This window comes from Micromonas commoda, chromosome 4 (genome assembly GCF_000090985.2).
Source record: "Micromonas commoda chromosome 4, complete sequence".
Taxonomy (NCBI): Eukaryota; Viridiplantae; Chlorophyta; class Mamiellophyceae; order Mamiellales; family Mamiellaceae; genus Micromonas; species Micromonas commoda.
Window position 1 is genome coordinate 213,692 of NC_013041.1, and position 15,680 is coordinate 229,371.

At 66.8% G+C, this 15,680-nt stretch overlaps 8 protein-coding genes across 8 annotated transcripts; 4 read left to right on the forward strand and 4 right to left on the reverse strand.

The window, feature by feature from the left end:
* Window positions 1-49: 49 nt before the first annotated feature.
* MICPUN_57570 (predicted protein) lies at window positions 50-994 on the forward strand (the record flags this gene model as incomplete). The annotated part of the gene is made up of 1 exon (XM_002501199.1): window positions 50-994. The coding sequence occupies one exon, from the start codon at window positions 50-52 to the stop codon at window positions 992-994; it is 945 nt and encodes a 314-aa protein (XP_002501245.1).
* A 74-nt stretch (window positions 995-1,068) lies between these two features.
* MICPUN_106840 (predicted protein) lies at window positions 1,069-2,653 on the reverse strand (the record flags this gene model as incomplete). Its single annotated transcript, XM_002501574.1, has 2 exons — window positions 1,069-2,115; window positions 2,286-2,653. 2 exons carry the CDS (start codon window positions 2,651-2,653, stop codon window positions 1,149-1,151), a joined length of 1,335 nt encoding a protein of 444 aa, XP_002501620.1. The 3' UTR covers window positions 1,069-1,148.
* A 367-nt stretch (window positions 2,654-3,020) lies between these two features.
* On the reverse strand, window positions 3,021-5,777 carry MICPUN_99882 (hypothetical protein; the record flags this gene model as incomplete). Its single annotated transcript, XM_002501575.1, has 1 exon — window positions 3,021-5,777. The coding sequence occupies one exon, from the start codon at window positions 5,775-5,777 to the stop codon at window positions 3,021-3,023; it is 2,757 nt and encodes a 918-aa protein (XP_002501621.1).
* Window positions 5,778-6,259: 482 nt separating this feature from the next.
* MICPUN_93904 (predicted protein) lies at window positions 6,260-7,823 on the forward strand (the record flags this gene model as incomplete). The annotated part of the gene is made up of 2 exons (XM_002501200.1): window positions 6,260-6,729; window positions 6,937-7,823. 2 exons carry the CDS (start codon window positions 6,260-6,262, stop codon window positions 7,604-7,606), a joined length of 1,140 nt encoding a protein of 379 aa, XP_002501246.1. The 3' UTR covers window positions 7,607-7,823.
* A 197-nt stretch (window positions 7,824-8,020) lies between these two features.
* On the forward strand, window positions 8,021-9,217 carry MICPUN_57574 (predicted protein; the record flags this gene model as incomplete). Its single annotated transcript, XM_002501201.1, has 1 exon — window positions 8,021-9,217. The coding sequence occupies one exon, from the start codon at window positions 8,021-8,023 to the stop codon at window positions 9,215-9,217; it is 1,197 nt and encodes a 398-aa protein (XP_002501247.1).
* A 155-nt stretch (window positions 9,218-9,372) lies between these two features.
* MICPUN_57575 (predicted protein) lies at window positions 9,373-11,496 on the reverse strand (the record flags this gene model as incomplete). The annotated part of the gene is made up of 1 exon (XM_002501576.1): window positions 9,373-11,496. One exon carries the CDS (start codon window positions 11,494-11,496, stop codon window positions 9,373-9,375), a length of 2,124 nt encoding a protein of 707 aa, XP_002501622.1.
* A 1,733-nt stretch (window positions 11,497-13,229) lies between these two features.
* MICPUN_108041 (predicted protein) lies at window positions 13,230-14,512 on the forward strand. The gene has a single exon (XM_002501202.1). It carries the CDS (start codon window positions 13,234-13,236, stop codon window positions 14,488-14,490), a length of 1,257 nt encoding a protein of 418 aa, XP_002501248.1. The 5' UTR covers window positions 13,230-13,233; the 3' UTR covers window positions 14,491-14,512.
* A 32-nt stretch (window positions 14,513-14,544) lies between these two features.
* MICPUN_70437 (predicted protein) lies at window positions 14,545-15,537 on the reverse strand (the record flags this gene model as incomplete). Its single annotated transcript, XM_002501577.1, has 3 exons — window positions 14,545-14,641; window positions 14,699-14,904; window positions 14,950-15,537. Coding segments are annotated over 3 exons (891 nt in total), but the record flags the coding sequence as incomplete, so codon positions are not given.
* Window positions 15,538-15,680: the final 143 nt, after the last annotated feature.

Below are 15,680 nucleotides of genomic sequence, written 5' to 3' on the forward strand. Positions count from 1 at the left end.
GCCGCGAACGAACCCCCTCACGCTCACGCTCACGCAAACGACATCGACCATGTCCGTCGCGGCGCTCGCGAATCCGCGCGTCGCGCGTCCCGCGCTCTCCGAGCGCGTCGCAAAGCGTCCGATGGGGGCGCCACGTCAGCTGGCTCTGAGAGTAAACAACGCGGCGAGGGACACAGCTGGCTCTGGAGGGACGAAGGGCAAGCTGCTCGTGCTCGGAGGGACGGGGTTCATCGGGAGCAAGATATGCGAGCGCGCGCTGTCGTCCGGGTACGACGTCGTGTCCATCTCGAGGAGGGGCGATCCGCCGGGAGACCCGCACCGGTATCCCGACGGCGTGTGGAATCGCGTCGACTGGCGAAAGGGCGACTGCGTTCAGCCGGACACGATCGCGACGGTCCTCGGCGAGGGCGGGTTCGTCGCGTGCATCCACGCCGTGGGGATGCTCCTCGCGTCAGACATCAACGCGCTCGCGTCCGGCAGCGGATCGAAACCCTCGCCGGGCGCCACGTACGACGACGTCACCAGGGTCACCGCGCTCAACGCCGCAGACGCCGCAGCTCGGCTGTGCACAGCTGTGCCAAACGCTGACACAGCTGGCGGGGGCGGGACGGGAGGTACGACGAGTAAGGCGCCCGTGCCGTTCGTGTTCGTGTCCGCCGCCGAGGCGAGGTGGACGTTCAAGGCGCCGGTGGCTTGGCTCGAGGACTACCTCATCGCCAAGAGGGCGGTGGAGGCGCGGCTGAGGGAGATGACCGACGCCGGGGAGGTTCGAGCCGCGTGCCTTAGACCGAGCCTGGTCTACTGCCTCGACAAGCCCGCGGCGATGCCCGCGGTGGGGGCGTTTTACCTGGGGAACCTGCTCGGGTTGCCGTTCGTGGATCGGCCCGTGACGGTGGACACGCTGGCGAGCGCCGCGGTGCGGTGCGTGGAGGATGGGCGGTCGACGGGCGCGCTCGATTATCGAGAGATGGAACGACTGGCGCGGGAGCTGTGACGAGCCGTGACGGGGGGGGGGTTAGTTAAGCGGAGACCGCAACCCTGGGACGCGCGCGAGCGCTGGCGCGAGATGTGACGAATCTTAACGTCGATTCGAATGACACCGCCCGTTCCGCGGAGGACGCGGCGCGGTCGGTTTAAGCAATCGTCGCCTACATGAACATCCCCTCGGGCACGCCCTCCTTCTTCTTGTAGAGCACCTTCTCCTTAGCCTTGGAGAAATCGTCGTGCGTCACCTGCATCCGGCGCTCCCTCAGCGCGAGCAGACCAGCCTCCGTGCACAGCGCCTTAATGTCCGCGCCCGAGAGCTCATCCTTCGCCATGACAAACTCCTCCATGTTGACGTCCTCGGAGAGGTTCATCCGCGACGTGTGGATCCCGAAGATGTGCCTCTTCGTCTTGACGTCCGGCAGCGGAAACTCAATCTTGCGATCGATGCGACCGGGGCGGAGGAGCGCGGGGTCCAGGGTTTCGATCTTGTTCGTCGCCATGATCACCTTAACGTCGCCCCTGGCCTCGAACCCGTCCATCTGGGTCAGGAGCTCGATCATCGTGCGCTGAATCTCCTTCTCGCCGCCGCTGTTCGAGTCGTATCGCTTGGTGCCGATGGCGTCAATCTCGTCGATGAAGACGATGGACGGGGACATGTCCTCGGCGACCCTGAACAGCTCTCGCACCAGCTTGGGCCCGTCGCCGAGGTACTTCTGGATGAGCTCGGATCCGACGACGCGAAGGAACGACGCGGACGTGGAGTTGGCCACAGCCTTGGCCAGCAGAGTCTTCCCGGTGCCCGGCTCGCCGTAGAGGATCACGCCCTTGGGGGGCTTGATGCCGATGTCCTCGTACAGCTCCGGGTGGGTGAGGGGCAGTTCGACCGCCTCTTTGATCTCCTGGATCTGTTCCTCCAGGCCGCCCACGTCGGCGTACGACTCGAGCGGTGCCTTGTCCACCTTCATGACGGAGACCATCGGGTCCACGTCGTCTGCGAGGACGCCAACCACCGCGTTGGTCTTGTTGTGCAGGAGGACGGAGCACCCGGGCTCGAGCTGGGACTTGTCGACGAAGGACATGATGGAGACGTAATACTCCGGGCCGCTGCTGGACGAGACGATGCAGTGACTGCGTGGATGGGAGGTGGACGGGGTCGGGGTCAGCACTCGCGCGGGTCGAGGAAAGAAAACATGAAGAAATCTCGCCAGCGGTGGCTGCGGGATAGGGATCGGGGTCCCAGATCTGGGTCGGTGCGAGGCTCGAGACGGGGACGGGGGCGGACGCGTGCGGGCGCGTACTTGTCGTCGATGATCTCCTCGAGGTTTCCGACGGACATCGGGGAGCCGCGCAGCTCGTCCACCTTGCTCTGATCGTCCGCGGCGCGCTCCGTGTGCGGCTTGATCCGCTCCTGGTTCGTCACGAACTCCTCCTCCATGAGAAGCCAGTCCTTGACCCGCTCCAGCTTGAGCTTGCGGAGGAGGCACTTGGACGCGGGCGCGACGTCCGGCAGGCGGGTCGCGCCGTCGATTCCCTTCTTCTTCAGCTTCTTGCCCACGCGCTGCGGCGGCGGGGGCGGCTGCCACTTCTTCTTCTCCTTCTTCTTCTCCTCGCCGGGCCCCCCGCCCGGCCCGCCCGGTCCCCCGAGGCCGGACTGGTTAGCTCCCATCGCTCCGGTCCGTACCTCGACCCGTGCACCCGGAACGCTGCCGAGCGACCGCCCGCCTTTGAGTGGGAGGAAAGCGAACGCGAACGAGGACGCGAACGCGGTGCGTCGAGACGAGCGCGGACGTTCGTGTCACGCGCACTCCGCGCCGAGGGCTTCTGCGCGCAGGTCAGATCCAGATCGCGGTTCAAACGGAGCAATTCCCAGGTTTTCCGGTAACCATAAATCGTCACACATTTCTCACCGGGTAAAAATGTGAATCATTTCCAGAATACACAACAATTCACAATTCGGACCTGATCAGGAATAATTTTCATACGAGTGCTCGTCTAATCACTCGTGCTCGTCTATGACGGGATACCCACTCGTGCTATTTAACCGCCAACTCTCGCTCCACGAGTTTGTGCCTGAGCACCTGCAAGAGCGTCTCGAAGGCGTCCGCGCCGTGCACCCCCGCGATCTTCCCCAACGTCTCTAAATCTCGGAACCTGTCGTCCAACTTGACGAGCCCCGCGCGCTCGCGCTCGCGCTCCGCCGCGAAGTACCCGAGCCACGCGAACCTGTGCCACGCCCTCGCGCCCGCGACTCTCATCTTCGCGATCGTCTCCGGAGGAATCGCGCGAAGCGTCTCGACGAGTGAATGCATCTCGCGGCTCGGGTGACGCACGGCGATGGCGTCGACGTCCAGGTACCCCTCCCACGCCACGTCCACGTCGTCCATGACCACCACGGGGACGCAACCGTTCAACACGGCGTCTTCGAATCGAGCGCTCCAACCGTCGCCCTGGAACACGCCGCAGAACGTGGCGCTCGCCAGTTCCTGCCTGTACGTCTGCGCTCCCTCGTCGACGATGACGTCGGGGGACGACTTGGCCTTGCCCGGTCCGTAGAAGCGAAACGCCTCCTGCCGCGTCCCGCGAGAGTGCGCCGGGTTGTTCGGACGGATGCTCCCCCGGAACAAAAAAAACGGTCCGTCGCGTGAAGTCGTTCGAGCGTAACGAATCGTAGCCTCGACGGACGCGCGGTGCATGGCGCGCGCGGCGTGGGCCTCCACGTCAGCCACATGGGCCTCCACGTCAGCAGCACCCGCGGTTTTTTCGAGCGCCTCCTCGAACGTCGGCGACGCGGTCCGTTTGGCCTCCTCGGCGCCCCGCGCCGCCGCCGCCAGCAACGGCGACTCTAAAAACTGCCTCGGCGTCCTCCACGGGGGGATGACCACGTCCTTACCGCGCCTGTAGCAAACGCCTTTTCCGCGCGGGTGCCCCGCGAGCATCGCCGCGCGTTTGACGACGCAAGACGCGTGCGTCTCGTCCCGTGTTCGATCGCCCCAGTCGTGGGACCCGAACCCCGTGCACGATTCCGGATCCGCGTCTCTCCTGCCCCAGTGCACTAACAAAGTGGCGTCGCCGAACTCGCGCGGGGCGTAGCACGCGCCCTCGTCGTGAAGGAACGGGACGATGTGATCCGCGCCGTCGGTTCGGTTCCACCACGGGTAGTCGCGACGCAGGTGTTCGAGCACCGGAACGAAGAGGTGCTGAAACGCCGCGTCGACGTGCGACCCCCGTAAGTCGCAGCCGACGCCCCTGGTCCGCGAGAACAGCTGCTGCGAGTGCCCGGGCGTGGGCTGCTGCAGCCGCGAGATAAAGCAGAAGTGGTACATCGGGACGAAGAAGAAGTCGGCGATCTCCGGGTTGTCCGTGCGGTGCGGGGAATCCAGCAAGAGCTCGTGCAGCGCAACCTCGGCGCCGTAGAGGTTATCCTCGAACCTCGTCGCGTTACCTTCCTCGGCGAACCGCGTCACGCACTTTCTGACGTCCTGCCGGTGCTGCAGCTGCGCGGTGGTGAACTTTGGAAGGAGGTCGTACACGTAAATGAGCGGTCTCCGCGCGTGCGTCCGCCGCGTCGCGCTCGCGTCGCCGCCAGCCGCGCCGCCCACGGCTGCGCCGCCCCCGGCTGCGCCGCTGCCCAACAACCCGGCCGACGCCGCGTGGAGATGGTGCCGCCGCCTCGCGCCCCCGTCGGGGACGAACCCCGCGCGTCTCGGATCGTCCGAACCCCCGGCCGCGTACCCGTGCCCGGCGCCCGTGGGTACCAGACCCCCGCCGTCCCTCTGCGAGCAATCCGCTCCGAAGAACCCTTCGTCGCATTTACATCGCCCGTGCTCGCACTTCCCCGCGCCGGCGCAGTCGTTGAGGCAGAACTGCTTGACGATCGTCTGACACCCGACGCCGACGTACCCGTCGAAGCACCGGCACTTGACGACGGGGTCGACCCCGGGGTGTCCGGGCTCCCACGCGCACCAGTCCGAGCGCGGACCCGGGTCGTCTCGCGGCCGCCAAAAGTCATTCGGTTTTCCACCCGCCGCTCGATCCCAGTCGAGTTTTGCGTGCCACGTCCGTTGCGTCGCGATGCCCTCGTAGTAGCATCCCTGCATGGGCCGTTCCGGGAATTTGCTCATCGGGGCGTCCGTCGGGGCGTACGGCCCGGCGTACGCGGTGCCGTTGGGGGCGACGTCGTCGGGGGTCTTCCAATCGGGATGCGCGTTTCTCAAATCTCCCCGGCCCAAGTGCGCGACGCCCCGGCCGCATCGACACTTGGCGGCGGTGAGGTCGCACTCCCCCGCGCACCTCGACTTGTACTCGACCCCGACGAGCTCGCGGGGCGACGCCGGGTCCTCGTCGCATCGCGCGGGTGCGAACGTCTCGCAGCGCGCACCGTCCAGCGAGAGCGGGCATCGGCACGCGCCCAGCTCGCGGTTGCACGCGCCCCCGCCGCATCCGCGCTCGTCGCACGCGATCCTCGGCGGGTCGGGAACCACCACGACTCTGGGACGCGTCGTCGTCGACGACGCGGACGCCGCCGCCGAACCCGAGTCGCCCGAGCCGCGGACGTCGCTCCTTGTCCCGGCATTTCGCAGTCCCGGCGCTCGGCGCCTGAGCGTCGCGCGCACCGCGTCGGTCCACTCGACGTACCCGTCGACGTCCACCGTCGGCCTCGGTTCGACGACCACGGTCGCGGATGTCGACCCGGCTGACCCGGCTAACGCGGTCAACGGGCACAGGACCGCCGAGAGGACCGCCCACAGAACCCAACCCCGTCGTCCTCCGACAGGACGACGCCCCTCCATCGAGCGAGGTGTTCTGTGGGAGCTGCCTCCATCGACCGATCGAGCCGTTGGCTGGACACAAACTCTGGGAAAGGAACCGAGGAAAAGATTCCTTTCTTTTCGCAGTTGGAAAACGCGTCCGAAAAAAAGGTCACCAAAGAAGGAACCCGCAGAGGGATATTCCATCTGACTAGGAATCAGTGTGTTTGGGGACTCCTCACGATCTCTCGTTCCGTCCAGTCAGCCCGGCTGACCAATCCAACACGTGCGTTACGAATTCCACGTAGGATCGACGTAATATTTCCTTCGGTGGTGTTGAGAATCTGATGTTTTTTGGCGCAAACCGTATTTTTTGGCGTATGCGTAGCAGTCATCAAACTTTCGGAAAACGTAAACCGCGGGCCCGAAAACAATCTGCAGCTTTCACGCGGTTTTGCGGCGTGTCAGCCCGGCATTCTAGGTCACTGCGCGGCACGCGGATGGCCTCGGCCCTCACGGTCGCGATGGTTAACCACCCGGTTTCCATACTTAGGCGCGAGCCCAGGGCTCGCATTCTCAGGCACGCGCACTCGCACCATCGCTCGCTGTCGGCGGTGTCCTCCGCCCTGGCGAACATCACCCCCCCCGCGAGCCCGGACCGGAGCACTGATTCCGAAGAGCACGTAGAGCCCCCCGACGTGCCCGACGTCGCCTCGCAGATCCCGGGGCTGTTCGAGGAGTCGGGTTGCGCCGTCGTCGCGCACCGTGGGCTCGGCATGAACCTCAAGCCCGGCAAGGGCATCCGCGAGAACACCGTCGCGTCGATCATCGCCGCGCACGACTTCGGAGCGGACTGGTCCGAGTTCGACGTGCAGGTGACCAAAGATGGCGTGCCCGTGCTGTGGCACGACGACTTCATCAGCGTCAGGCGAGGCGACGGCGAGGTTGAAAACTCGGCGATTCGCGACCTCACCATCGAGCAGCTCAAGAAGCTGTCGCGCGCGGCCATCGCCACGGCGGAGGCGGCCAAGATCGGCGACACGCGCGCGGTGAAGGCCACCAGGTCCCGCCCGGGCTCCGAATTGGAATATTCCGCACCCGCGGACGAGGACGAAAAGTCCACCGGGTACGTTTCGGACTCCTCCCAGGGCGGCTACCTGTCCGAGGAGGAGTGCGGCGAGCGCGCGCGGATTTCCAAGAGCGTCCGCCCCATCACCGAGACCGAGGAGCCCGTCGTCATCTACCGCAAGTTCGCGGGCACCCCCGAGCCCGCGCCGTGGATCATGGACGTGGAGGATGAGATCCCGACGCTGGACGAGCTCATGTCCGTCGCGCCCGACGACCTCGGATTCTCCCTGGAGCTCAAGTTCGGCACCCCCGAAGACTTCCCCGGGGGTAAGAAGGTGGACCCGGCGAGGATGATCATGGAACTCAGGGCGACGCTCGCGGTGTGCAAGTCGCACCCTCGCCGGAGGGTCGCGTTTAGCACCTTCGACCCCGACGCCGCGACTCACATGCGAGCGCTGCAGGGCTTGTACCCGGTGATGTTCATCACCAACTGCCAGCCCGGGCAGGACGACGTGAGAAGGTGTTCCGTGGAGGCTGGGATCAAGACGGCGCTGGACGCGGACCTCGTGGGACTCGTCATCCGCGCGGACGTTTTACGTAACGATCCCACCGTGCCGACGCGCGTTCGAGCCGCGGGTTTGATGTTGGGGTCGTACGGGGGACCGAACACGGATTTGGCGTTGGTGGAGAGGCAGGTGGACCTCGGGGTGGGGTACCTGTGCACGGACGACGTCCCGGCGGTGGCGAGGTTGATGAGCGCGAGGAGCACGACGCGGAACGCGGTGCTCGCGGGGGCGAGGTAGCCCTCGGATGGATGATGAGACTGAGACGGGGGGTCATTTTTTTCCCAGCCCGCGGGCTTGGGTTGTAAACTGGGGCGACGAAACAGGCGAAACGGGAGGAGGTTATTTGAGGGGGGGGACGCCCACTGGGCGTGTTTACATTACAGCTTAGCTCTCGGGGACGCGGTGGGCTTCGACCGGTCCTCTGAATAGTAATCACACACAGCGACTGCTCACGACGCCGCCGTCTCTCCGCCCCCGCGAGGAGGCGAGTTGCTTCTGCATGCCCCTCCCGGACACCTTCTCGGACGGTGCCACTTTTTTTTCCTCCACTTTTCGCCCAAGTTTATCTCGCCTCGGCGCGGGTTCACAACCCACCCCGCGCGGGTTTCGGCGCCCGCGTCCACCCCGGATACCACGGACGAGGGCGACGCGATGACGTACGGGGACGCCATCGCGTCGGCGGCGCCCTCACCTCTCGAGGGTTTCGACCGCCGCGGTGACGCCGATCCGCCCGCCGCGCACGAGCCGGCGCTGACGTCGACGTCGTACGCAGGGACCTCCCGCGCCCTCCCTCGGGGACGACCCGCCGCGGACCCGTCGCGCGCCGACGTCCCGAGCGTCTTCCTCGAGCTCCTCGTCGCCATTCGCAGCGAGCGGCACGAGCTCACGCGGGACGAGAGGGACGCGCTGAGGCGATGCGAGGAACAGATGCAGTCCAGAGCCGTCGTCGCCGGGTACCTAACGGGGGCGGGAACCAACGCGTTGCTCAAGACGCTCCCGGCGTTCAAGACGCAACCGGTCGGGAGATACATCGCCGCGGTATCGTTCGGCGTCACGGGCGCCTTCTACGGCGCGAGGTCCGCCGCGCGCGCATGCCTGGAGCGGATCGTCCGACTCGAAGACTCCAGGCTGGGCGAGTTGGCGACTGACGCGGTGCGAAGGTCAGCGCCCCTCGACCCGATGTTGGCCAAGGTTCCGAACGCGACGGGGCGCGTGGCAGTCGGCGACGCCGCGGGGGGCGAAGTGGGAGGCGGATTCGGGGCGGGCGGCGGCGACGGGCGAAAGGGAGGAGGAGCGACGACGTCGACAAGGGCGGAGATCATTCGCGCCGCCGCCGAGGCCGAAGCGTCGCGGCGCGTGCGCGCGCGCGAGCGGCGACCGTCCCCGCCCGTCGTGGACCTCTCCGAAGAACCGAAGACGTCCACGTCGACATCCACGTCAGCATCCACGTCAGCATCCACGTCGGCGTTCGCGTCGGCGTCCGGCGACGGCTTCGTCGGTTTCGACGCGCTCGCCGCGGCGGGGATGCGCGGCGGCGACGCGTGGGCCACCGTCGGACACGTGTCGGACACGTCGGACACCGGGCAAGGCCGCGGCGGCGGCGCCTCGGGCGCGAGGGGGAGGGAGAGGGGTGGGACGAGGGAGCGGCGGTTAAAGGCGGCGGAGTGGGCGAAGCGTCGGGTGGATCGGGCGGGCGCGATCTCGCCGTTTCTCGGGGAGGAGTCGAGGCCGACGCCGGAGATGTTCGACGCGAGCGAGTTGGCGGCGAGGCGGGAGCGCGAGCGGGCGGGACGCGCGCGGCCGAGGGCGACGATCAGGACGGAGTACGGCGACGTGATGGACCGATGACGTAGCGCTACGGGCCGTGATTGAATTGGAAACTAGGATTTCACGCGCCGCGACGACAGTCCTTGCAGCTATAGCGGTGACGGCCGTGCTCGCAGATTCCAGACCCGCCGCACTCCGTTTCACTTTCCTCTCATAAAAAATATTATACAAAGGTATCACGCGACGGCCGCCACCGTCGGTGGGACCGCCGGCACTCCCAGCCTCGCCAGCTTTTTCTCCGCGGCGCGCTTCTCCAGCATCGCCTGCGCCCTCGCCGCGTATAGTCTAACCTTCTCGACGTCCACGTCGTGCCTCTCCCGTTCTCGATCGATTGCGCAGAAGGTGGCCACCGTCTGACCTTGCAGTTTGATCGGTACTCCGGTGTAGTGAATGTGATCGTAACCGAGGAAGGTATCGGCCAACGAGCGCATGCCACCCACGGTTGGGACCTTTTCCGCGCCGTGCGGGTGCGCTTCGCCCCTCCGGTCGTACTCCGTTTCGATCTTGGCGTCGTCGGGTTTATCAGAATTCGCGTCGACGTACTCGGCGAACTGCGCAAACGTGTCGCCCAGGATCGCGCCCTGGGCGTGGTCGACGGCGCAGATCGCTTCGTACTCCGGGTCGGTGAAGTTCGGCATACCCGCCATCGACGCGTGGGTCGGACCGTTGGTCTGCATCGCGTCCCCCCGTTTCACCACGTGCTTGCACACGGTGCCGACGTTGGCGCAGTACAGGCCGTCGCCGTGGGCTCTGGCCTCGCCGGTGTTCACGTCAAACTTGGAGTGGGAGACGTAGGTCTGGCGCTTCGAGTCGATTATGCCGATGAACGAGTCGGTCACGCCAAGTTCTTTGGCGCACGCGTCAGTCAGGAGGTGCAGGTCGTCGTTATCGACCAGGTCCCCGATTTCCTCGTACTCGAGAGCAGAGTCGGAGACCACGCGACGGCGCTCAGCCTCGTCTTCGTACAGGTCCATCTTGGACATGATGTCGCGGACGTTGGCGCCGGAGTAGACGGAGTCGGCGACGGCGTCGGCCTCGTCCCGCGTCGCGACGCGGGGTCGAGGCTCGGGCGCGGGATCCGGCGTTTCCCGCTCCTGCTCCGGCGTTTCCGGGTGCGGCTCCGGAAGGGACGACTCTGGCTCCGGAGGGGATGACTCTGGCTCCGGAGGGGACGACTCTGGCTCCGGAGGGGATGACGCGGTCGGGCCGCCGCCGCCCAAGCCTCCGTCCTCCCTCCCAAAATCCAGCGTCACCCCCGTTGTCTCCGCCGCCGCGCCCGTCCGCTGTCCCAGCACCGCGGCCATCATGCTCGTGAGCTGCGCCACCTGGTCCTGCAGCACCTTGGCCTGCGCCTCCGACTGCGCCCGTAAAGTGTCCATCCGCTCCGAAGCCCTTCGCTCCATCGCCTCCATCGCCGCGCGGTTCTTCTCAGCCTCGGCCTTCACCGCGTCGCGCACGTTCTCCACCGACGACAGCAACAGCTCGTCGGAGGCTTTCAGAAACTCGCGAGCGACGGTCATCTTCGTCGGGTCGCTCGCCACCTCGCCGAACCCGCCCAACGATTCGATCTTCTCCCTCAGTTTCTCCCCCTGCGCAAAGTCGTCTCTGATTTGCGCCTGGACGTCGATGGACGCCGCGGCGGCGATGACGGACACCTGCCTGTGCATGCTGTTGGATATTTCCCGAAACTTGACGGTGTCCCGTCCGCTCATGATGAGCTGCGTGATGAAGTACTGGAGCTTGAGCCGTTGGCAGAACGCGAGGCCATCCTCCAGGGTCTGCTGCAGGGCTTCCACCGATTCGCGCACGTGGCCCAGGTATCCCTTGGCGGCGACCTGGTTCAGGATGGCCTCGCAGCTCTGGACGTTCTTGCAGAACACCTGCGCGTCAGCCTTTAGGGTGTGAACCTCGGCGGACGCGGTGACGACGCCCGCGATCAGGAAGGCTATCGGCGCGACCCACGGCAGCTCTTTCGCGAATGCCAACAATCCCAAGCCCGCGGTGGACGCTGCCGAGCTCAGGGCTCCTCTGGCGTCCGAGCTCACGGTGCCCGCCACGAGCGTGGCGGTGCCCGCTGCGACGGTGACGGCAGCGGCGGCGTCGAAGTTGGCGCCGATGCCGTCGGCCTCGTCCAGCTTGGACGGCTTCTTTTTGGGGGCATCCGTGTCAGCCCCCGAATGTGTTGTCGTCTGTCCCTTGGGGGCTATGTTATTGCCGGAGTCGGAGGCCTTCTTGCCGCCGCGCGGGGGCTCCGCGGGGGCGTCCGCGGTAGACGTAGCCTTGCTCGCGCCGCAGCCCATGGGGCGGTGCCGATATCCAGGCGCGCGAGGCCCGTTCTACGCAGTGATACGCAGTAATACGGGGCGCTCGCGGCGGTGCGTTCTACGCAATGTGGGCGATATAACGTTATTCCTGTCGGCACTTTGGCGCGGTTACAAGTACGCAGTAATTCGCTAAATTAACACTGCAGTACGTTTACTCGTATTGGCGCCGTCGCGGCTGTCTGTTTGCTCGTGCGTCCGTCTGGGAAATCCGAAATATCTTGGAGCAGATTGGACCCATATTCGAAACTATACGGGGGCGCGGTTAGCCTAAAGTCCGTTTCCGTCAGATATTTTCCAGTCTGGCCTCTCCCCGCCACAGGTCGACGCGGGATTGGCCCGAGACGTGCGCTCCACCTCAGGCGCACAGGACACTTCGATCGGCGCGCGATGGTCGTGCACGCGGACGCCCTATCGGATCGCCTCGGGGCGGTCCACCTCGCGGCGCGCGGGCCCGCCGTCGCGATGGACGAGCCGGAGGTCAGGGACGCGTCGTGGACGCGCGCGCGCGATCGCGCGCGCGGCGCGTCGCGGGGCGCCGACGGCCAAGCCGACGACGCCGACGAGGCATCCATGACGGCGTCGGAGAGCGACTGGAGCGACGCGGAGCTGCGCGAGGCGGACAGCAGGGGCGACAGCGACAAGCCCCCGAGCGCCGCGCAGGGTTCGGGGCGGCCGTGGGCGCACGTATCGCGCGCGCGCGCCGCGCGTCGCCGCGAGCTTCGCGCCGCCGCGGCCATGGCGGCCGCGCCCCCGCCCCCGCGCGAGCTCACCGAGTCCGGCGCCGGGGTCTTCCTCGCCGACCTCGACGCCTCCGCCGCCATCCACGTCCTCTCGCACCTCTCCCCGGTCGAGCGCGCGCGGGTCGCGGCGGTGCGCAGCGCCGAACGCGCCGCGCTCAAGTCCCCGGACATCGTCGTCGAGGACGATCCCGCGCTCGTCACCGGTTCCGCCGACTACTACGACGGCGTCGTGTACGGATCTTCGCCCCCCGTTACGCTGTCATCGTCGCCCGGACAACAACAACACCGCCCGGCGCTGAGGCGCGAGCCCCGGTGGAGCAGCGGCCGGCTCAGCATGGGCACCGCGACGCACGTCGAGGGCGGCGGCCACCTCGCGGACGCGGCGTGGCGGGAGATCGACCTGCGATGCGCGGCGACCCCAGCGGCGCTGTGCACGCTTCGCGGCGTCGCGTGTGGAGCCGTTCGAGTTCTGGACGTCACCGGCTCGCGGCTCGCGAAGCGCGGGGACATCCTCGACTTAGCTCGCGAGTCCCCGCAGCTTCGCGAGCTGCGGTGCGGGAGTTTAGGGGACAACGGCAAGTGGAGCGTTCGTGACGTGGACGCCGTGTTCGAGGCGTGCCCGTCGCTGACGCTCTTCGAGTGCGACGTGGGCGTGAAGATCGACTCGGCGACGCGCGACGAGGAACGATACGAGGAGAGTTTAGGGGATGTGCGGTACGTGCTGGGCGATCGGCGCATGCGTTTACGGAGGGTGAAGATCCACAGCGGGTGCGTGGACAGCGCGCACGTCGTCTTCGAGTGCGCGGCGAGGGCGGCGAGGGCGGGGCGGTTGCGATCGGTGGACGCGAGCTGGTCGCTCAAGCTCGGATGCGGCGCCGCCAGGGGGTGCGCCGCGATGATGGAGAAGCACGGCGGCGGGTTCCCGCTTCAGAGGCTCGCCATGCGCAAGGCTAACATCAAGGATCCGGGCGCCATGTCCCTCGCGGGGGCGATTCGCCGAGCCGCGGAGGCGGTAGCCGCCAAGGAGAAGGAGCTGTTGCGGAAAGAGTGGAGCGGACATTACGCCGGCACGGCTGGCGACGCCGCCGATACGTACGAGAGCCCGTACGGGGACGGACGGGACCCGGTGTGCGAGCTGCGATGGCTGGACCTCGGCTCGAACCACATCAACGACCCTGGCGCGGCGGCGCTCGGAGACGCGCTCGGCCCGAAGGTTCCGATCACCCGGCTGAACCTGCGCGATAACCAGGTTGGCGTCTTGGGGTGCCGATCCATCGGCTACGGCGTCGTGCGATGCGGCGCGACGCTTCGCAGGCTTGACCTCGCGCACAGCGGCTTCGGTTGCCAGGGTGCGATCGCGCTCGCCGGCGCGCTCGCCACCGCGCACTCGCCCTGCGCGCTGAAGGTTCTGCAGTTGGGTTTCAACTCCATCGGCGCCGACGGGGCCAAGGCGCTGGCGGCGGCGCTGACGTCCGGCAACTTCCGGCGACTCGAGCACCTGGACCTGGCGTGTAACGTGCTCGGCCCCGACGGCGTCGCGGCGCTCGCGCCCCTTCTGGAGCCGATCGAATCGGGCGACGCCACGTGTTCGGCGGACGACGAAGTGTCCGACACTTTATCCGACGGGAAGCGAGGCGCGGGTTTGTATTCGCTGGATCTGGCGGTGAACAACGCGGGGGGCGACGGCGAACGCGGGGGAATCCGCGCACTGATGAAGGCGCTCGAGTCTAACACGTCGCTGCGGATGCTCAACCTGCGCGGTAACGACCTGACCCCGGAGCACGCGGGTGACGTCGCGGAGATGCTCTGCGAGAACGTCACCCTCACGCAGCTCAACGTGGGGTACAACAAAATTTACAACGAGGGCGCGTGGGAGCTCGCCGAGGCCTTATCCGAGAACCCGTCGTTGCTGGGTCTGGACATCCAGCGCAACGAGATCTCCGACGACGGCGCGGAGTGGATCCGCGGGCTGCTCGCCTCAAACTGCACCATCGAGGAGGTTGACATGCGATCCAACCAGCTGTCGCCCGAGGTTGTCGAGTCGTTTGGGAAATCCTTCGGCGAGCGGGTCAACGCCAGGTGGCAGCAAGAGCCTCCGAAGGTGGAGAAAAACGACGAGAACGCGGCGGCGCAGCGAACCATGGTCGGCGAGGGCGGAGGGCGCGTCGCCGCGAAAAAAGCGGAGCGCGCGGCGCGCAAGGCTGCGCGCCAGGCGGCCAGGGGACGCTGAGACTTTTGAGACTTTCACTGCCAAAACGAAACGCGTCTCTTTCGCTCCCAGCGGCTACCCCGTCACGAAAAAATCCATCTTATCCGTCCCTTGGTTCAGCACGTGGTCGTGCACGTCCTCCCACGGCACGAACACCATCGTGTTCAGCCCCCTGGACAGCTCGCGCACTCTCGCGTGGCCCACGTAACGCCTCACGTTTATGCCGCACGATCTCCTGTATGCCATCTCCGGGTCGTCAATCTCCCTCCACTCCTCCGCCGTCGGCGCCGGCACCGGCTCTGACTCGTCCACGCTCGCGAGCTTGACAAAATCCAGCCGGTTGCTCCCGCCCGGGTGCGTGGAACGCAGCCGGAGCCACATGTGTAAAGAGGCGGTCGCGCGGCCGTCGCCGGTGAGCCTCTCGACGGGCGCGCACTCGAGGTGCAGGCGCGACTCGTCGGATCCTTCCTCGCCGTCCACGTCCGCGATGGAGTACCACCCGTAGTACATGTTCGGGTCCACCGCGGACGCCCTTCGGTCTCTGAACGTCTTCGCGACGGACTCGAGCTTGTGCGGCGACGTCTTGCAGTAGAACTCTCCGGTGCCGAAGAATCGGAAGTAGCGATAGTAGCACACCATGTGCACGGGGTTGACGTTCTCGGTGGTGAGGTCGGTCATCCCAGCCTTGATGTACGTGTTTCGTGAGACGTAGAGCCCCTCGGTTCGCATCCGGACGCGATCCAGGAACATGCGACGCCAGCTGTCGTGGTACCTGTCCCTGCACACGCGCGCGGTGACCTCCGGGGGCTCGCGCCCCGACCACGCGTCGAGCGCCGCTCGCTCCCATATGTCCTCGTGCGCGGCGAGCAGGCGCCACGGCCTGCAGCTGCACGCCGCCCTGGCCACCGCGACCGGGGACATGCGCTTGAATATCTCGAGCATCACGTCGTCCGAGAGCGCGCGCTGGATCAGCCCGAGCTTGCGACGGCGCGCAGCCTCCGCCGGGGACACCGGCACGGTCACGCGCTGGTTGTACAGCGAGAACCACGCCCGCGATGGGGGCAGGTAGACGCTGGTCGGGGCGGTGACGCGGTCGGTGGACTTGCGCTGGCCGAACAGATCGTCGTCATCGTCCTCCGCGAGCAGGTGGATCCCGCCGTAGACGACCATTCGAGGCGCGCGAGGGGTGCGCCCGCCGCGCGCGCACCACT

Excerpts from the sequence above, each read along its gene's own strand:
- MICPUN_108041 (XM_002501202.1), top strand. The coding sequence starts at position 13,234 with ATGTCCCTCGCGGGGGCGATTCGCCGAGCCGCGGAGGCGGTAGCCGCC.